Source organism: Acanthochromis polyacanthus, chromosome 22 (genome assembly GCF_021347895.1).
Source record: "Acanthochromis polyacanthus isolate Apoly-LR-REF ecotype Palm Island chromosome 22, KAUST_Apoly_ChrSc, whole genome shotgun sequence".
Lineage (NCBI taxonomy): Eukaryota > Metazoa > Chordata > Actinopteri > Pomacentridae > Acanthochromis > Acanthochromis polyacanthus.
Window position 1 is genome coordinate 19,812,971 of NC_067134.1, and position 21,317 is coordinate 19,834,287.

The 21,317-nt window shown below is 40.3% G+C and overlaps 1 protein-coding gene across 2 annotated transcripts in view; it reads right to left on the minus strand.

Annotated features, from left to right (window-relative positions):
- Window positions 1-21,317, minus strand: part of LOC110947954 (activin receptor type-2A) — a 59,782-nt gene that overhangs the window by 18,925 nt on the left and 19,540 nt on the right. Inside the window, exons 2-5 of one of the 2 annotated variants that reach the window (XM_022189309.2) lie at window positions 16,971-17,178; window positions 14,204-14,337; window positions 10,021-10,175; window positions 4,454-4,477 (exon numbers count right to left, since the gene is read on the minus strand). In XM_022189309.2, the coding sequence (XP_022045001.1) occupies window positions 4,454-4,477; window positions 10,021-10,175; window positions 14,204-14,337; window positions 16,971-17,178 (521 nt within the window). The remainder of the gene's footprint in view (window positions 1-4,453; window positions 4,478-10,020; window positions 10,176-14,203; window positions 14,338-16,970; window positions 17,179-21,317) is intronic. The other variant, XM_022189311.2, reaches the window with a different exon arrangement.

The window sequence follows — 21,317 nt, forward strand, 5'->3', positions numbered from 1 at the left end:
GGTCTGACGAGTGACCCTTATTGATTTATTCACTGAACTCACAGGGTTTGGTGCTTGGCAGGCTGTAATTTCAGACCTTGTGTATGAATGTACTTGGCAACCCTCTGTCATTTGGCAGCACTGACAGCGTATAGAATAACTGACAGTGAATGGACGCAGATCTGGTTTCTCTCAGTTTGGACTTTTAGATAAACCTGCTGCAGCACCGCGGATAAAAGTGAATCTGGGCAGCTGGACGGTCTTTGACAGTTGGAGGGAAATGCATCGAGCATGACTGCATGAAGCGCAATCGTAGCGGTCATCCAGTACAGAACACTGCATCCAGTAATAAGGAGGAAAGTGTGTTTAGGCGACAATAAGGTCCATCTCACATTGAGGGGATTTGTTCTCAAAGACAAGTTCTCTCCTTTTATTATTGTGTTTTATGTCCGTTACCTAACCACGTTTAAGAAACTCCAATATAGAGCGGCTTGACTGGACAAATACATCATCGGTTGGCGATTGTTGTCATTTTTTAAAGTGAACTCGGTGTCATGCCTTCTTGAGAGTTCAGCAAAGGTACAGTTTTCAGTTTTCTCAGTGTCGTGTAAAGTTTTCTCTCCTCAAAAACGGAAATATCCACAACAACACTAAAACCAGAAGTCAAGGGAATAACTTTACCAGTTTCCTGTCACATTTTTACTCACATTTGACTAATTTTTCACTGCAATAAAAGTCCTGCACCTCTGTGGAAGCAGCACAACCATGGCTAGATGTTTCACCATACACAATATATCTTGTAACAATTCCATGCTGCATTTATTATGTTTAATTTCCCCTCAGACTCTTTGTTTCCAAATGTGTCTTTTCTATTTCCTGTATTAACACAGCCTGCAGTTCCACATATTCTTTCCTATTTTTTTTGTTGTGAGTCAGTCATGGCTTCTCAGTTACAAAAGGTTTGTTTTTGGTGATAGAATCAAGTGATTTTGATGAAATATCAGTATTTTATGGTTAACATAGGTGATTTTCTTCTGACAGAACCACACACGCCACACATGATTATCTTAAGACCTGCGAATAAGTTGAAATATTAATTCTGCTTTTGGAGTTTCTTGCTCAGATAAATGATGTAATTGTAATGAGTTTTTGTAAAGGTAACATGTCCTTGAAATCTGGTTGAAGGTTTTGGGGGTTCAGAGGGTTAAACGACTGAAGTCGGTGAATGGAAAATACAGATTTTAGACCATGTGATGTTTTATCAGATAGTGTTAAACAACTTGGGAAGACAGATGTTAATTTTTTTATTTTAACATATCGCCTAATACTGTATAGGAATTTTCTGCTCAAAATGTGACAATAAAACGAGCTTAAATTTCTTGATTACCAACTTGACAAGCAAAAAAATTCTAAGAAGTGCAAATGTGGCCTGAAAACAGATGTAAGGAGAATGTTTATGTCCCAGGAGCAATAAAACGTGACGGGTCGGAGCAGTGAAAAGAATAACCAGAGCGGTGTACCTGCAGTCTGTGAATGTGGACACTTGTCAATGAAAATGGGTCAACACTTGTTACTGAAGGCCTCCCTTTGTGCCGTCACTGTTCCATGTGCACAAAGGCGACGAAAACCAATTTTAGTGCGTATATTGAGTTTGCCGTCTGAAGCGATTATTATTCCGCTCATGAATGTGTTGATAAAGTCGGAGGTACAAGCACTGCTCAGCGTTATGAAGCAATTTATTAATGCGGCTGCATGTCCGTGCAGACTCCTGTGTGTGTTTGTTGTGCTCGACAATCCAACAGATTTCAATTCTGATTATGATTTGAACAATAAAAGTATAATTGGAGGACTCCAGTGCGAGGCCTCAGTGATTTTGCAAAAATGCAGCCATGATGAATTTCAACACATCCATCGAGATATTAAAATACCGTTCATGATATATTCATCAAAGCATCGTTTGACCATCAAGGTTGTAAGTAAGCTGACAATATATCACACAAGCAAATTTCTGTACATTCTGTTTTGGCTGTAAAGCAACAATTATCTTAATTGTTGATTATTTTCTCAATTAGTTGTTTGGTTTATAAAATGTCAGAAAAGTCATAAAATGTCGATCATGTTTCCAAAAGCCAAAGAATACAAATAGTTTGTTTTGTCCACAACCCAAAGAGACCAGAAAATATCCATATCTTAAAAAGCTGGAAGCTTAAAAACGTATTGACAGCTGAAATATAATTTAATTTTTGACAATGAGGCTGCACAATATTGGACAAAAAGGACATGGAGATATTTTTTGCTGTAATACAAGATTGCGACACAAGAAAATACATGAATTTTCAAGAGATTACTTGAATATTTCTATTGAGAATGACTTGGGTGATTTTTTTTTAAAAAAAAAAAAGCTATAACATATTTTAAAAAATATAAGCTTTTGGTTGACATCAACCCATTTGTAGTTGAAATGTTTACATAAAACCAACTACAGCTGCAAAACTGTGACTAAAATGGAGATTGTGATTATTTGACACAATTACAGATTAATTTTGGAAACATTTCTGTTGCACTTTTACATGTAAATAAACAGCTCTTACTTTCATGTTGTGCTACATCCAAGCTAATTTATTTTAAAATAAAACTCTGAATAATTTTTGCAGCAGTGAGACCAAAAATTAGTTTCAAAAGAGTGAAAACTGATGTTTTAATCTCAGATTTACCAAAGTTAACGCCAAGAGATTTTATTTACATGGGCTTTTCTATCAGTGCAGCCTCTTAAACAGTAATATCGCAGTCGATCGTGTTCTTTTAAATACTACGGGTGAAAAATGGTGATTAATATTCGATTCATTGTGCAGCCCTCTATTTTACAACCAAATCGTACTTTTCAGTGTTTCTCTGTGGAGTCTCTATGCCAAGACAGTCTCAATCTGGTAATCTAATGTAAAAAAAAAAATAACTCAAAGTACACTTATATAAGAGGTATTGATGTTCTAGCTTGAGTTAATTCCGATAATGAGGTATTACACTTAATCAATTAATGTCTATTGCAATTCCAGCAACGATGTGGTCACTGTGTTGTATTCTCCTGTGTTTTGATGCAGTGAAAGTCATGCTGAGATTCCTGTACATCTGATGTGCTCGGCGAAAAATGCGACACCGACTCTGATGAAAGACCACCGAACGGCTTGAAATACCAGCGCCGGTAAAAGGGAACAATACAAGTCATCATTAAGCTGAAAGGGTTGATATCAAGAGGAATTCCTGCAGATTCAAAGCCAGGAGACGGAGGTGACTGACTTTCACCCGAGATAATTCAGACGCTTTTACTTTCTTTCTGAAAAGTCTTGTCTGCGTTTCAGACTTTGGCCTGACGAGGCGGCCCGGCTCGGCCAGGCTTGGCCTCCCTTGGGAGTCACCGGATCCCTTGTCCGATCGCAGGGCGCCGTGGCCTCAAATGGGGGCGCATTACACTTAGTCAGCAGACCACAGGAAACAGGAAAACAGAATCTGCTGCTTCACGCCGTTCTTCCCAACCCTCAACCATCTCCAATCTCCCATGGCCTAGTCGGGTTACACCTTCATCCATTACATAGGAGCAGGTCCTTATTCCAGGTTTGGGTGTTGATTATAAGGATAGAAATAAAAAGCTAAATGCCAGGTTTGATTTTGTAGACACAAGAGTACAATGAGGAGTTATTCTGGACTCCAGCACCTTAAGGTCACATCCTGCTGTTGATAAAACCTGAGGCCGTAGCAAAAACAAAAAGTTGACCTTAAAACATGAAAGCCTGAGCTGACAATGAGCCTCTCAGAGTCTGGGTGTTTTTTTTATATTTAGTGAGCGGCTACATACTTACATGAGAGTTTTTCTGTGATGTCTGCAGCCATATTTCCACTCCAATTTCATAAATTTTGAGTCAAAGTACATTTGCAAAGGCTTACGCTCCTCTTGTATTTAAGTAATTTACACTCTGACTTGAAAATGTTCCAGATAAGTGGCAATGCTCCTACTTATGCAAAATGTATCTGCACTCCTCCTCAGTCTGCATATGAGATGGAAAAGCAAGCTGCAGTTTCGGTTTCGAACACCTCTGCATGGGGAACATGGCGAGCTATAGGTCTTAGCAGATTCTGGAAACTGGGTCACATCACACACAATATGCCTCATAAACATCACAGGTGGACGTTCATACAGAGAAATAGGAGGGCTGCATTCAGAGCCACGATGGCCATTTTCCACCATGCACAAAACATTTTCAGCAGGGAACACAAAAGACATCCATCCATGCAATTAACCCAGGCAGAAAAAAAACCCAAAAAACGACAGACAGAAATGCGAACCGAGAAAACAAGACACTGTTGAAAAAAAAATGAAAGAACAAAATGGTGGTGTGGGATTGAAGTGGAGAATTCATACCAAGCTCTGAACCCAAAACAGGGAGAAAACTAATTTCAACTTCAGTTAAACTGCTCTTACCTCCACCATAATGTGAAAGGCGTGCTTGTTGAAAAGGAACATAAGAAGCAAACAGAGAAATTATTGCTACTTTCTGTCAGTTAGTGGATGAAAAAGAGGCAGATAAAAGGTCGAAGATGATGCGTCGAGCCCCGAATAACCTTCTGTTCTGCTGCTATGTTCAGGGACAAGTCAAGGTGTTCGCAAACCCCGCATGGATCGTAGAAGGGTTAATAAGCATGAGACCAATGGCAACATGGCACATTTTAGGAGCTCAAATGATGCTCTTAGCAGAGAATAATGTGCGAAAGGAAGAGAAGATCACAAACACACAGGCAAAGTTCACAACAACAGCACCCTGATGACAGACTATACCAACCAAAACCATGTAAAACACAGAAATGCTGGATTTAGAAGGTAAAAATAGAGACCATCACATGAGAAGAATAACAAAGAGCTACACAAAAACACACATGAAGAGTATGTCTTATCTCACAATAAGACATAATAGGTTTCTGTACCAAAATCAAGAGCTTTATCCCTCTGAACAATAAAAAAATTTGCTCGTGTTTTATTAAAAAACTAAACAAAAATCCCCATTTTCCAACAGCCTGCAACGGTACAAACAGGAATAAAAGTCAAAATTTACATATTTTGATTGCTCCTTTAAAGAATCAAAAGCGAAAACGAGGAAAAATAACCAAATCTAAGCTTAAAATCATGATATTTCATCACTACACATTACCGTTTGTATGTCTGCTTCATACATTTTGCAACAGACTCCGTATAAAACAAGAACTTCAGGGAATTTTTAGCTGAACTGCAGGCTGTGTTTACACAGGGCAGACAGGAAACAAGCATGTAAACAAATTAGAGCCACTTAGAGGAAAATAAAAAAGTGATCAAGAAAACAAATGTGGCGTAGCTCAGAAACGGTTTTGTAGAGGCTGTAAAAATTAAAACTTGGAGCCGCATTTTTTTTTGGAGCACATATTTCCTTTAAAATTCACCAAAAATTAAATATTTGCTCTGACTAGATTCTGTAAAAAGCAAAAAAATTCTGTGATTCTCAGCACAACTATGAAGGTATTAATGGTTCAGATGTGACCAGCAATCAGGTGGAAAAAAATTCTCACTCAATCATTTGTAATTTCAATTTCTTCAAGAACACGTGGCGAAATCATTTTGGGCCGATGGAAGCCACGTTAAATCAGACAAGGCGTGGAGTCGTCCGATCCTTCAGGACCTCTTTGGAAAGCTGCACCCAGACAAACAAGATGTAAGTAGCTCCATAATAAAGCAATTGATGAGATTTTGGTCAGAATCGATCGCCAAGATGGATAGAGATGAGAAAATAGGGTCCAGGTGGGGAAAAGTGGCCAGACTTATGTGTAAGTGCTGGAGCTGGAGGCCTCGCCGTGTGAAAGCTGTGGGTCTGTGTACTCAGACAGAATCAATTCCAGTGTGCCTCCACTTCACGCAGTGGTGTGAATAATGGAGGCTTGGTGGCAAATATGCAGCCCGTGATGGACCACGTTCATAGCGACATAATGACAGTGCGAGACAAAATCACTCTACCGCATGTAATTTTCTGCGTTTCACACCGGATCTGATCTTTTTCAGTCTGTAAATTAAAAGTGTGCACAAGAAAATCCAACGTGTGTTTTCTGGTCTGGCGTAAATATGACAACTACACGAGAAAGGAAAGCCGGAGCTTCTTTTCTTTTCCTCGTTTCTCTGCTGCTTTGCATTGTAAAATTAGAGAGCAGAGCTGTGATAATAGAGCTGATCGAGATCATTAAATGGGAACAATTACTTTAGCATCACAAAGGCTGCATGTTTCATTACCTGGCAAAGAAAACTAAAGTCATTTTCAGATATACAAGACTTGTGGCTCAATTAACCTGTTCAGGTGACGACGTTAAGTCGTTTTTAATGTTCCTCACAGCTTCATTTAGACATAATCAGCAACCTTGTTTCCATTTTTGTCTGCATTTAAACGTATCGCATTCGAAAAAGTTGATAAAAATGATCAAATTTGGTTACAGATGCACCTGATGTAGCAAACATTCAACAAACACAGTTGATGAGCTGTTTCTTTCATTGTATTGTCTCTAGACAGCATAAAACAAGGCCAATACTAACTGACATGAAAGAGTAAGTATGACTTTTTGCTATTGTATTCAAAAGTTGTTGAGGTTTTGAAGTGCTGTGTTTCACGTCAGCTTTCAATTCTTCTATATTTTATTTATAAACTGTGATCCATCTCCAGCCTCAACTAAGATGTTTGTGCTGCTTAAGTCTAACAATTAGAACTGCTGTCATGCTTTAGTTGCCTGGAGTAATACTAAAACAGACGTAGCCATGCTTCCAAAACACATCGAATTAGAAAAAGTTACTAGAGACGGCAAAATATGAACAACTTTTTACTTCTTCAAGTTAATGTGTTGCACAAAAGGACAACTAAAAGCTTTTCTGCAAAATTAGGATAGCTTTTTCAAATTTGGCTGCTTTCACAAACTTTTTCTAATGCAATACTTTAAAATTTACGTAAAAATTTGTGTGCTTTTCTTCGCAGAGTCACAGTTTGGTTAGATGTCAGGACATATGTCAGTAGTAGAATCATTATTGGATGCATATAGATGCATTTCCACATTTAAATATAAAAGGTAGTGTTGCTAATCATTAAAGAAACCATTAAACCCAAGTTGCTTGTCAAATTTGGGTGTTTAAAGTGATATAGAACTGACCTAAATCAACAAAAAAAGGATCACATGTTTGAATTGGGCTGTAATAATAGTGACCTGGTATATTTTTATTTCTTGAACTGACTCTAAACTCCTTCAAAAAGCCTGAGAAACGTTGCCGTGATGCTTTTTCTGTGCTTCGCAGTGCCGCGGGACTGACTTTACGAATCCTTTAACTTCTGATCCACTTCTAATTTCATCTGCAGTCGCTGAGATCACAAACACGAAAATAGCTTTGAGAAGTTACATCTTTGTCTCTCTGTGTTCAGGCAGCAGCTGCTGTTCATGACATAATCACATTCCTCCTGGTTTTAATTAGAGATCTAGATTAAATGTGCACAGTGTGATGCAGAGCTCGACCGCTCTACAAGATGCTGCAGTTGGAGATACTCTATTACTGCCAACAGGTATGATTAATAACCCGAGCACCTTCCCCCACACACAGGACGCTTTAAAATCTAACTAGCAACAGGTGTGGCCAATTTGTTGCCGTCACATTAAAAATACATGAGCGGGTGCAGCGCATTATGCTCCGGTGGAGACAGTGCGGCACAGAAACAAGCATGACGAAGCACAAATGAGCCAATTTAATAAATCTATAAACCCATCTTCCTGCTTTTGACATTTCACTGAGTTGCTGAAAGTTGATATGAAACACAATAGACACAATCCTTCATATGACTGATGTCTCTCTCGAAAAACAGAGACAAATTATTCAAATTTCAACTGACAGAGTGTTTTAAATGTGAATCGAGTGCCTCTGGATAGCATTTGCATAGATTTCAGATATTCTACAGTGCGAAAAAGCTCCTAAATGTGTTCTTAAACGCGTGAGATTTCATCAAGTAGGTGTTGCGCGGCCTAATTCGGTAACCTGTGGAGGAGCAGGGGGTGTTTGCGGCGTGTTTTTACTCTCAACAGAGCAACAATTGCCTCGAAGCCGTCCTTGATGACTTTGCGAGCTGTTTGAGTGATCGTCGGAGTCACCTCTGCTTTTTTTAATACAGCCCGTGGTGCGGCACGAAAACACATTCTTCAACAACAACCACACACACAAAAAAAAGAAAAGTAAGAGACAGAAATAAATCCCTCTGTATCTCCCCTCCCGCTGCATCCATCTCTCTCCTCTCAATAGCTTTCTCCATCTTCTATACTGAAAAAGCAGGTTTAATCAATTGCAAAACAAGAGAGATATAAAAAAGCTGCAAACACATTTCTGTTTGTTTCGACAGTTTACCGCATCGCCTCCTTCAGGAAATGCATATGAGCTGACTTTTAACCACATCGACCTCCTTTTCTTCCCTCCTGTCCTTGCACACCTACTCATGCACTAACACACTTCTGCACGCACATCTAGCATGACTTCATTTGTTCCACGTCGGTTATTTTATTTCATTTTACTCCCCTGTGATTTTATGAATCTTTTAAGGGTTTTCTTTTTCTCCGCTGTATCATCATTTGCTATCTGATCCGCTCTTCTTCTTTTTTTTCCCTTTTTGGGCCGTGATCTCGTTTTTGTTTGACGTTATTTATTTATTCGTTTCCAGGTAAGATGCCTCATAAGCCTCTTAGTTGTTTTTCCAACGAGCATCGCCACTTGTTTCCAGATTCGCATTGTGTCACTGTCTTTTTTTATTATTGCGCCGTGCAAATACAATATAACTAAGTTGAGAGAATCGCATGTCTCTCTTCGCTGCCTCCCCCACACTCCCCACTCTCCCACCCACCACTGCCGTCCTCCAAGGCAGACCTGCGAGCGTCTCTGTGTTTAGTTTTGTTTGCCTATATAAAGCCTCATCAATAATGCAGAGGCCCCTGACTCCTCTCCCATACCGTGGAAGCTTTGCATGGGTTTTCTTTTCCCCCTGCTGCAGAGAGTACAGCTCTGCTGCAAAAACAAGCCTCCGAATCACAGGAGCTAAAAATTCACCGTTAAATTTTTTGGAAAATTCTCAGTCCAGTTAGCAAAAGGTGAAAGGAAGTGTCCAACTAAGCAGCTGTGGGAGGGAGAAAAAAACATGACTGCAAACGTGGTCTGATAGGAAAAAGAAGAAATGCTTGTGTGAATAAGCGAGGAGTGATGAAAGGGGAGAGATGAAGGTGAAAACTCTATTTTCCCAACACCATTATCTGAGCCGCAGCGCACTTAAAATCGGAGTATTTTCCACATAATTTCCAACACTTAAGGTGCGATTAAAAGCCTATCTGACACAAAGTGAACAATCCCGGTTCAGTTCATCTCCTGACACCTCATCTGGTGCATTAAAGGCAAGCCTCAGATGGGTTTGCTGTTAAAGGAAAAGACAGAACGAGGCTCCTGAAAACTCTGCGCACAGTTTGTCCCTCCTGGCTGACCGTAGCCTTGTTCCTCCGCTGCTCAGGCCAGCAGAGGCCAAGGCGGTTTGACTGGCGAAACTAGATCAGCTGTGCAGTTGAAGGTTGGTTAAACAGAGGAGAAAGTGCTCAGTGTGTCACGCTGTGAACTTCAAACAATACGAGAGGCTTTTTCTGGGAACAGCTAACGAGCGTTGACTCATGTAGGAAGTAAATATCAACAAAAATCAAGCCAAGATGTTTTCTGCAGCGAGTTTTCAACCTTAATAAGTGTTTATAGGAAAGAAAGCTTTTGTGCGTTACATCTGCTTGGTGGCCACGGCTGAACAGACAATAAGAGAAACTCTAACTGCAGCAACTTTGACGAAATAGGACACCACAGGCTCATTTGACTGACAGGTGACCTCTGAAAACAGACGACAGCAATGAAGATGAAGACGAGGAGACAAAAAAAAAACAAAAGGTAGCCATGGATCCGAGTCTGGTTTTCACCCTGATGAGACTTACATGTGTTGGGACGAGGGCAGCCGGGTAGGCCAGCTTGTGGTGCCTCCACATCCAGAAAGAGAAGAGGACGACGGCGGCCAGGCCGATGATGGGAACCAGCGAGTAGAGCAGGGTGCTGAAGAGCTGAGGCTTCTGGGAGAACGGGTTGGAGGTGGCTGTGGGCCGAGAAACAGGGAAATTAATCCGTTATTTCGTGCTTGAAATTTTTTATCTTAAGCTATGGATGTTTGAAACGTTATCTGTGAAATGTCAGATTGATATATCACGTATTTTCCAGGATAAAGCAACTGTAACTTTTAAATGACTCACGGTATGAAGGTAAAATGCTCTGTGGATTTAATTAAATACACTAAAGTCATTGCACAAAATGCCTCTGTAATATTTTGTTTTTCTTTGTGTAAATACAGCCATTTTGACCATAAATTGATGCAGAAAATGTGCAAATTGGTGCATAAAAATTCCCCAGAGTTCAGGCAATTAGGTGCTTTAACAGCCTCGATATTCCATCTCAATTTATCACATTTTCAGAAAACATTTTGCTCCACCATCTCTGAGTTGCTATAAGCTTAATTATCAGAAACTACTGACATGTAAAATGCTATCTATTAAATTTGAGATTCATATACTGTCCACGATCACACAAATACACTTAAGCTATTGCACAAAATGACTAACATTTTGCAAATCCATATAATTATGCAGAAAAGGTGCAAATCAGTACATCAAAATGTACCAGAGCTTAAGTGTTTCAAGCTACACTTTGAGGTTCTTTCTAAATAGACATAACCCTCAATTTGGATGAGACTTGTGTAGGTTTTTAGATCATTAGAATGACATCAGTAAATATTTTAAAATTAAATATCTGGAGTTTTTGACAAAATTTTCAAGCTAATCAGAGATGGTCGAGCACATAATTGTTTTATCTTGAAGGGAACACAACTACAGCAATGAAATATCATCAAATATTTGTGACACTGGCAGAGAAAACAGCAAAGAAAGGCAGAATACAGCAGGTCTGATTGGCCTGACATTGTGCTACATCATCTCTAAGTGCAGCTCTAAACCTGCTTACAGCTTTACTGCCACTGTGCTTAGAGATCGTATCAATGCGCGCGCACACACACACACACACACACACAGGCAGGCAGCAGGATTAGCAAATCCATCTCGTGACATAACGTAATCCGCCTGCCAAAAATAACAGAGCTCTGAACTCTGTCCGACCCCTGCAGGAGTCGCTGGGTGACGCCTGCTGGCTCAGCCTGTCCTCCCATCACAAGGTGCGACGGTCTGATTCGGCAGCGCTGTCAGAATCGCCGACGCTCAGACGCCGAGCGACCGCCGTCCTCGGGGTGGGGGTGGAAATCGAGGGGCCGGTGGGGCTGCACCAGCTGCATCGTGGGGCTGTCGGGGTGTTTGTGAGAAGTTATTCTCCGGGGGGGGGGGGGGGGGGGGGGGGGGGGGGGGGGGTTCGGGAAGTTTCACAAAGTCAAATTTAAAGGAATGGAAAGAGACAGCAGAGCTGTGAAGAAAGTCAACTGATACGGGCTTTTAAGGGCTGATGGTAGTTATTGATGATAAAGAAAGGCTGAAAACCAATATTTACACACATTATATTGATCAGTTTGTCTCCTGCTGCAATTTTCTTAATCTTTCATTGTATTAAATTTTATTGCCCGCTAAGATCCAGATCTTAAGGCATTATTAATTACTGTTCTCCAGACTGTTTCAGGTTAATCTACAGCTGCCTTCTAACTTTGCCGCTAGCCATTAGCATAGCTTTAGCCACTAATTTCCTGGTTTGTGTTTCTTGTTCAGTTTTTGGTGCATGAGAGACATTTCTGAGACCAGAGAGTGATGACAGACAGAGAGGGAGAGGGGAGGCTGCATCAAGCCTGAAGCAGGATATTAAATTTCTCAATAATCGGTCAAAATACACCAATTTTCAGCGACAACAATCAGCCGGACCAATAACTCGTCCATCTCTAGCATGAAGAGATGTGACACCCGGTGAAAACACACTAAATATTATGTGCCGGTCAATTAATGACACATTTCTGCATTTGAAATAATCACAACTGTATCTTCTGACACTGAAACACACCCTGAGAGGCCAGTTATTGTAAATTCAGAGGTAAATATCTCCTTTTTGACAGCTACAACCTCAAACACTTGGATCTAAACAATAATATCAATATTATCTGCAACATTACTTCTCAATAGTTTGCACAATATCAGTTTCTGTTTCATGTATGCAATAAGTAATGTCCAATATTTTAGATTCTCATTTTTCAGGTGTAATGTTTCACTTAATGTGCAATATTTCACTTTCCTGTACACCATTGCTGACATAATGTAAAATATTTCATTTTAACTTTTATCTTGCTCCATATTCATTTCATTATCGTGTGATATTTTATCGTATCTCTTCTAATAGTTTCTCTCCTCTTATTTTGGTCTCATCAGTGCTGGAATCTGTCTTTTATCTGCTGATTGATTTTGGACTGATTTAAGTTCAGAGCTGTGAGCCTGCTTATAATTACACCACATGAAGTGAAAGTCAACAGCATGCTAACACATTAGCATCCATAAATACACTCATACTGAGGCGTCTTCTTGCTCACACTTGTTGCTGCGGTCGACGATGAGAAACTCAGTTTTACCGGTTTACACGCAAACGGGCAGAGATGCTCTTCGCAGTTCCAACTATTGCTTCACTTTGTCCGGATGAGAACATCAAATGAGGCCCAGACATGTCCGCGTCAAACCTGGATTTGTGACTTTTATTATCGTTCCTTGAATCCTTGAATATTTTTAAGAGCTGAACACCTGGAAGCTCAGGAGATGGCAGCTGTCCAGAGCTCAACTATCTTAAATCACACACCTTGCACAAGGCTGGGCCTTACAAGGAAAAGGCTGGAGGGTCTGTGTAAGCTCAATAAAAAGTCCTGTTATTGGAATTTTATCCTATTTTAATGCATTTATCCTTATTGCACTGCATATAATGATGATTCTTTACGTCATCTGAAGAACTTTGTGTTGCATTTTTGCATTATTTGTGTATATTTTACACAAATATCTTTAAAAACAGTCACCTAAACATCACACAATGCACAAGTTACTTCTGAAATTGAGAGTCATTTTGGTCACCTGTTATTAAGCGATCCTCAGGGCTTCACTGTTTGAAGGTAGCATTCTTCTTTCTCGCTGATTCTCAATAAAACAGATAGACTGAAGAATACGCTGCTGTGTCTCCAGTGCAGCTGACTCACTCTACATAGCACTAGATGGTTGCTTGTGCATTAAGTAATAAACTGCTATTAATACTGACCAAGAAACAGAAAAGTTAGAGATATTGTCTTCACAAAATTGCTACAATTACAGCTACAAGTGTAAGAACAGAGGCAGATTATTCACTATTCCCCCACAAAACATCTGTCATCTGCCATTAGATAATGGAGTCCAAGCTTAGATTTTTTTCATTTCCCCACAAATCACTTTATTTTCTGTCTCATTTAAAAATTCTTAAAAAATTAACAATTTGATCTGACTAGATGCTGTGAAAAAAATAAATATTCTGTTTTCCTTTCTGCAACTGAAAAGCTTTTATGCACTCAGCTGTAACAAACAGTTACAAAGTGACAAAAAATCAGGGACTTTTTGGCTCAGCTGCAGGTTATGTTATAAATTTTTGGGTCATAAATAATTTCTAAAATGTAACTTTTTAAAAAATATGCAATGATTTATGACTTAGCTATGCTGCACAAAAGACATTTCTGAGTTTTCTCAAAGGCGCAGGACTTTATATTGCAGAGAAAAATGAGCCCACAGCGAAGAGAAAAGAGACAGGAAAATGCCCGGAAACTGTTGAGAGTTCAGAGGCTTCAATATATGTAAAATGAAGATATTCCAACCAAGTTTAGTGTTGGAGTTTCAGTTATTCTAAATTTTGACCGCAAGTTTTTCAATTTAACTGCAAAAATATATTGATTACTGCGTTCGGTTACTAGTATTTGGTCGCAGCTGACCTCTAAAGTAAACTTAAAGACACAAATATAGGAAAAGAGCTCAGAGCACAGAATGCTGCCTCTAGATGCGACTGCAATGCAAACCATTTACAGCCACAGAATGTAATTTTTTCCGTGGGATACTGCTGTATGTGTGCATGTTGGACTGTACATACTGTAGGCGGTTGAATGGTGCGGGTCGCTCTGCGGGGGCGCTTCAGGGGCGTACAGGAACCTCTCGTTGCACATGTTGCCTTCGCAGCAGCAGAACAAAACATCAGGACCCTCCTCCCTATCCACGCACTCGTTACTGTGGAGGACATGGAGGTGGAAATTAGAAACACTCCTCACAACCCTCTCCTCTCTCTTTCCCTCCTTTGCACACCACAGAGGACATGGAAGCAGTTTATTCTTGAAAGTGCAAGCGAGTGACACATCGCATCACCTGCGCGAAACAAAGTGGCACGAAGACATGACGTGATGCAAAAAGCACTCGCGCGCACCTACACACGAGCTCCTTCCTCTCGCCGCGACATGAAACAAAAACATTTATAAAATACCTCCCACACAAGCCAACACACACACACACGCTAACAAATCACACACACTCTAACTTTCACACTCACACAGTCATCAGATAAAAGCCAAAGGAAGTGGCAGCCGCCCTCGACTTGCTCTGGACTCTCCAGGGAGGCGAGGCGGCGCCGTCTGAGCAGAGGTACCCGAACTGTGCGGGCTGCAGATTCTACAGCAACTTTCTCGCTCAGGAATCAAAGGGAAAGCAGAACTGGTTCAAACCAGCATCGGATGCCAGGTTGATGTTCCAGCAAAGGCAGAAACTATAATAATACCCTCTATTAATATCTGTTTGCTGTCCTGGCTTTAGACGCTTGGATGCATACATCACTTCGAATCCATTTGCAGCACAGATTCACGCAGCAATTCAGATTCCCTCAGTAATTAAAATTTAGCCTTGTGCAAGTCATTCAGACAGAGGAGCACACAAAGGGACAAAAAGTATGCTCAAGGTGATTTTAAATGTATTTAGAGTTGAGCCGCCATTACGATGATGTGCCGACTCTGTCCTAATTGAGAGACTAGTGCTGCTGTTGCTTTCTGTTAGAAGGTAAAACTGGACAGCAAAGATCCCTGCTTTGACTAAAATCTTACGACTTTGTGTGTCGTCTTTGATACGCTCTAAATTTGTGTTATCCAATGCGAGGCTCCAAAATCACTGATTTTCAGACCAGGATTTTTTTTTCCAGCCGAGTCTCACCACAAAATGACACCACAGAATTCCCATAAAATCGCCAGTTTTTCCAGGATTAAGGAATTTTTGGATTTTTGGATAACAGATCAATTATTTAGCCGGTTTTGTTAACTGAGGTTTCATTTATTCAAGCATAACGGACATTTTTGCTTATAAAATGGTCAGAAAAAGGAACAGACTTCAGTTCAATGAGAGTCTTTTCCTTCGCTGTACATTAACTGGTCGTGCAGTCAACCCTCAAAGGCCCATTCGGAGCCAGGAATAAGCCTGCATGTTTCATATTATAAAAGAGGATCTGCTGGCTGATGAAAGCTAAATGTAAATGCTGCCTGGAGATGAAGCTAAAGCAACAAAGAAAAAAAAGTACATTATAACTATGAATGATTGAACAAAGGCAAGGAAAGCAATTACTGCAACACTGCAGAGTGAAAAAAATAAGGACTAAAAATTAATTTAGGACATTATACAAAGAATTTTAAAGCCTGAAAACTGGCTTCTACTTGACATTTTACACAAAGAACAGTTTATGAATTAAGTTCTATTTAATACAGACTCTCTTTCAGATGTTTTTGGCTGGATTTTAGAGAGTTTTCTGCTGGAAAGGATTTTTACCTCTAAATTGTCACTTTTTATTAGAGGCAGAAACTGTAAAAACAAAGAGGGATTTTCAGCATTCCTTTGGTCCTTGAATTTTTCATCTGTGGCTTGCCACACTGTTGGAAAATGCAGCGAAATCTCAGCTTGAATTTGCAGAATTTAATTTAAATTTGATTATTTAAAGTGTTACTTTAAAATGTGGTAAAAACGAACTGATAGCTCTAACCAGATTCTGTAAAAAAAATAAAAATTCTGCAATTCTCAATGCAACCAAAAAAACCATTTTGGCTAAGCTGAAACCATCAGTCAATTTAATGTAAACATATCTATCTTTCCAATGCTACTAACACCTGTGAGTGCAGGAGCTTTTTTCTATTCTAAAAAAATAAAAAAAATTAAAAAAAATCAAGAAATTCAACTTTTCTTTTTTATGATTCATGACCTTGTAACTTTGCACAATAAGCCCTGTTTGACTTCCGTTCACTTCTATTCGTGGTTGTGCTGTTTTCATAGAGGTGCAGGCCTTAATACTGCAGTGAAAAATGAGCCCACAGTGAAGAAGAATGTGACAAGAGCAACAAAAGCTTTTTACTGATGCCTCTGCACTGTAGATACAACTGTAATCTGTCAGAGGTGTAGCGTTAAAGCGAGTTTAGCTTAGTTTGTCAGTTTCAAATCCATCTTAAAAGTTGCTGCAGGTGCAGATTCAACATTCGAGGAGCATAAAACTTCTATGTGAGTGAAGCGTTTAGCAGTGATCCTCAGAATATTGGCAAATTAAATCTACTAGTGCATAAAGTGTAGCTTTTCTTACTTCAATTTCTGTTCACATGAGTCAGTAAATAAAAGGCTAAGAGGTGCAGGACTTTATAGTGCAGTAACAAAACGAGCCCACAGCGAGAAAAAATGTGACAGGAGTGAAAACGCCCCGAAGCTGCTTGGAGTTAAGAGGTTTAAAGGTCAAAAAAGTGAAAAAACAGAGAAAGTGTACATTTGAAAGGCATATATTTTGGTTCCACTACAAAACAGATTTCTGCATTTTAAAATCCAACATTGTGCAACCCGACTTAGCTTACCTGTCGTAGCAGTTGACGTCGTCCAGCCAGCAGCCCTGCTTTAGGATCTCCACGGTGCCGGAGACGTTCTTCCACGAGGCAAAGCAGTGCCGCCGCTTGTCTTTCTCGCCGTAGCATGTCTCGATGCCGCTGCGGTTTGTCCGCTCCTTCTCCCAGCTGGAGTTGTAATAAACGCACTCCTGCGTCTCTGAGCGTCCCAGGATGGCACCTGGAGAGGACAAACGGGGCGTCGGTTAATTAGATTTTTAATTTTCACCGTGAAGGAAGCACCTCTGGATTGTTGACTTTTCTCGGAGAGGATAAATTACTCTGTCAAGTCGAGCCTCGAAAATTTGCAGCTTTTGGATTTACAACTGCCGAGCCCGAGAGGTTTAAAAATGTTTTCCTACCCTGTCATTGACAAAGAAGATAATTCAGTTTTGTATCAATAACCGGTGGAAGGACATTTCTTTACAGCCTCACAGTATAAGATGCAGTAAAACCTTTAGTATCTGGATTCCCAAGTGCTTCAGAGTCAATACACCAATGAAAGCTTTTTTAAGACGAACAGTAAAAGACAGGCAGGGACAACTGAAAATGTAAGGTTATAGAGGAGCACACTGGCAAAGTTGAGAAGTCCAATTGGTTCCCAAACACAAAGCAGACCAGCCGATCCACTCACATCCCCGCCAAAATAAAGGCGACTCTGATTTCCCGCGGATGAACGCAGGCAGCAGGTTTTTGCAAACCGATACGCAGGGAAATAACTCTGTGACAGCTTGTCAGTTTAGCGTTGCTGCTGCTGCCGCCTCTCATCACCTGTCAGAGAGTTAGTCCAGTTTCGTCTGCTGACAAGACTGAGGAGAGTCGGCCTGCGTTTGCTCGCCTCACGCCACTGCAAACCAAACAGGACTGCATCCCACGTAACATTTTGTTTTTGCCCCCTGACCCTCAGCCATCTATATGCATTTTCTATTCTCGATACTGTGAGAAATTGCAGTTCTTGACCCCACAAAAAATAAAAAATGGAAAGTCTCAGAGCTGTTTGACTCCAGGTCACCTTTTTTGTTCCTATTCAGCCAAGCTTGTTGCTCTCTGTTGTAAAGATGTGTGCAACTTGTTTGTGTGGAAAACAGGTCAGTGTGCCCCACAAACAGAAGGCAGCGCGTGTGTATAAAATGCTGATATTTGTTTAAAAAAATTAAAAAGGGATGCTGCAGCAGTTGTCACACAACACGTCAAATATGCAAACGGTACCTGATCATTTCCAACAAGCTTGGTGTTAAAATCATCTTGCAGAAGCTGTATTTTGGTTTTCCAATGTGTGATAAATGCGGTTTGTGGTCTGCCACATGAAATGAAAGCGAAACCCCTCCTGAGCAGCGCTGTTAGCAGAGCAGGCATTGTTATTTAGCCGTTTAACTCGCTGTAAATCCCTTGTATTTTGTTATCATTCCGCCCTTCTCGGATTTGCACTCTTGACCTTGTTGCCTTGTATTTATTGCTGCTTTTAATGTCTCAAAAAGCACTCCGTAATTTAACAGAAAAGTGCAGGACAAATAGAGAATAATGCTCCAATTTCTGTGATCATTATCCACTCTCCTTTTCCTCTCAGAAGCGTCCCGTCTGCCCCGACCAGTGACAGCAGCTTCTAGAAATTAGGGCTTAGCTCGCGTAATGGAGTTTAACTTTAGAAATATCATGTATTTTTTTTTTTTAAAAATGGCTGCTTTAGTAAAGCCAGTTAATGCCAAACTCGAGGCCCAGAAGCGCCGCAGGTCTCTTTTCAGCGACATTAACAGCTGCAGATGGAAGTGAGAGGAGAGTGGCTACTTCGCTGGCAAGCCGAGGTCACCGTGCCTCTTAGCAGCACTGACGGCATTTTTCTCTCCTCAAATCCATTTCCCATGAAACCCCGAAATATTTCACGGCAACAGGTGCAACCGTGAGAGAGCAAATGGTCGAAGCGAAGAGAGAGGAGAGAAGAATAGTCTGGGCTGACGAGCGATGGACGTCGAGAATGCAGAAATAATCGGTTCAAAAAAATTAAAAAGCGCACGTATTTACAGTCAAACTCGTGATGGATATGGAAAACCACGACTAAACATGGATGCAAAAAATAAAACCAGAGGAAATAACCACAGAAATGCATGTCAGCTTGTGGAAAAAAACTAAAAGATTTGCCCTAATGTGCAGATAAGCATAAAACAAACAAAAAAAACGTTACAATAAAAGCTAAAATTCCATTCATGTTGAACAGCTACAACATGAAAAAAAGCAGCTTATTGGTTTTTAAAGGTAAACGTATTTTCACTTGCTTACTTGTTTTATTAAATATATATATGCTGGGATTTAACACAGACAATGCAGTGAAGTTTAAATGTTTTTTGATGCATTTTAAAACTGTCTTGCTCGATTAATTAAATACACTAATTAACGACAAAGGTTATGCTCAGCAAAGTACAGCATCAGAAAATGCCTTATTTATTGAAAAGAAATGAAAAAACATGGTCATTACAGCTGCAGGAATTGGTAGGGTCTACAGATACGGACCTGTACCCGTAGCCTGTGGGCTACGGATACGGCACTTTCCATTTGCCAGACAGATACGGACCCGTACGCGAGTCTCGCAAGTCAAGAAGCTGCTAACCACTGCAAACTGTTGAAAGGTAAGCAAAGGTTAAGGTTAGGGTTAGGTTTAGGGTCCATACCTGTCGTACCGATGCTACGGGTCCGTACCTCCAGCGTCTACCGGGAGTCACGTGACCAGATCTCGCGTATCTGATTGGCAAATGGAAAGTACAGGTCCGTACCTCTAGCAACTACCGCAGGAATTACCTGATTAGCTGTCAACTATTCATATAATCACCAACTATTTCAATAATCAATTGCTTTGGGTTATTATAGTAATTTAAAAAAAGTGAAAATTCTGTGATTTCAGCTTCCTAAATTTGAATATTTTGATTCTTTCCTCATTTGGGACAGTAAAAGTCGAATATATTTGGGATGTTTGTCATCTTGGAAAACACTGACAGACATTTTTCCCCCCATTTTCTGACATTTTACAGACCAAACAAATAACTAATTAATCGAGAAAACTATTTGTTGTAGCCCTGTTGAGCCTATTTTCTGCAAGACTACATTATCCGCATCAAATAAAGGGGCTATGAATTGTGAGCTAGCTTCTTGAGCAGGCAAAATTAACTCTCTGAAAGCAGTTTTCATCATAAACTACTGCCAAGAAGCCCTTGAGCAAGACACAGGCATCTGTAGCGAGGATTATATGTGAAGAAAAGTTGTTGAAAAGGCGAGTCTTCCTATCAAAACCATTTACGCAGCTGCATGAACGGAGGAAAAAACACTCCCTCAAGACTAACAATTTATACTGTGCTGAGCCCGAGTGCTGGGTCTGAGCCTTTAGATATCCAATCATGCCTTTAGGTTGTAGTTTGCCTCCGGTCGGATTCCAACCACATGTGGAGGTTGAGAAAATAAAGATGATTTGCTGTGACCAGTGATGAATGATTGAATTGGAACTGTATTTTCCAACCGCAGATCGCCTCAAGGCAACGACAGATAAGGAAGCAGATTTGACATCTTTCTTGAAAGTTCCTGTCCTGAAATAACCTCCTCCTCGGATGAGTTCTGAAAATCCTTGGTTGTGTTGGTCGGATTTATCCACTCCAATCAGCCCTGTAGCGGTTTAAGCATTGCGGCGCCTGGCTTCTATTATTTCCATGCTTCCTGGTAGGGGATGAATGCGTCGCTCCCCTCGTGGGAACTTGAGGTGCTAATGATGGAGAGCTATGCGGAGGTAAAGCGGAAGGTTAGCTCATTAGCCACTTCTGGTGTAACAGCATTAGCCATGCTAGCGTCGATCCCCACGGACTTTCTGCCGCGCTGCTTGGAATATGCATTTCTATTTTACACGGAGCGATTTACAATGAAGGCAGAACCGTCAGTGTCATAACGAGGAGCTCATAATGAGCGTGCAGAAAACAACGGGAACAAATACTGTAGGGTAATTAAAAGCAACATGAAGTCAGATTTAGCACCAAAATCAGAAGAACTGAAAAAACTTTTTGTTAATTGAGGTTTCATTTATTAAAGTATAATGGACCAAGTGCATTTTTGGTCATGAATAGCAAGAAATGCAAACAGATTCATTTTCTTTACTGTATGTCAAGTATGGTCATAACCCTTAAGTTCAAGATAATGTAGATTTTTTTTTAAATTTTGTTCAGTAAACAACCCAACAAAGACCGCACCATGAAATCTTCATATTTTCAGGAGCTGGAAAAGCAAATGTTTGGCCTTTTTTGCGTAAAATAATGCCCAAAATATAACGTCATTTGGAAAATATTTGGT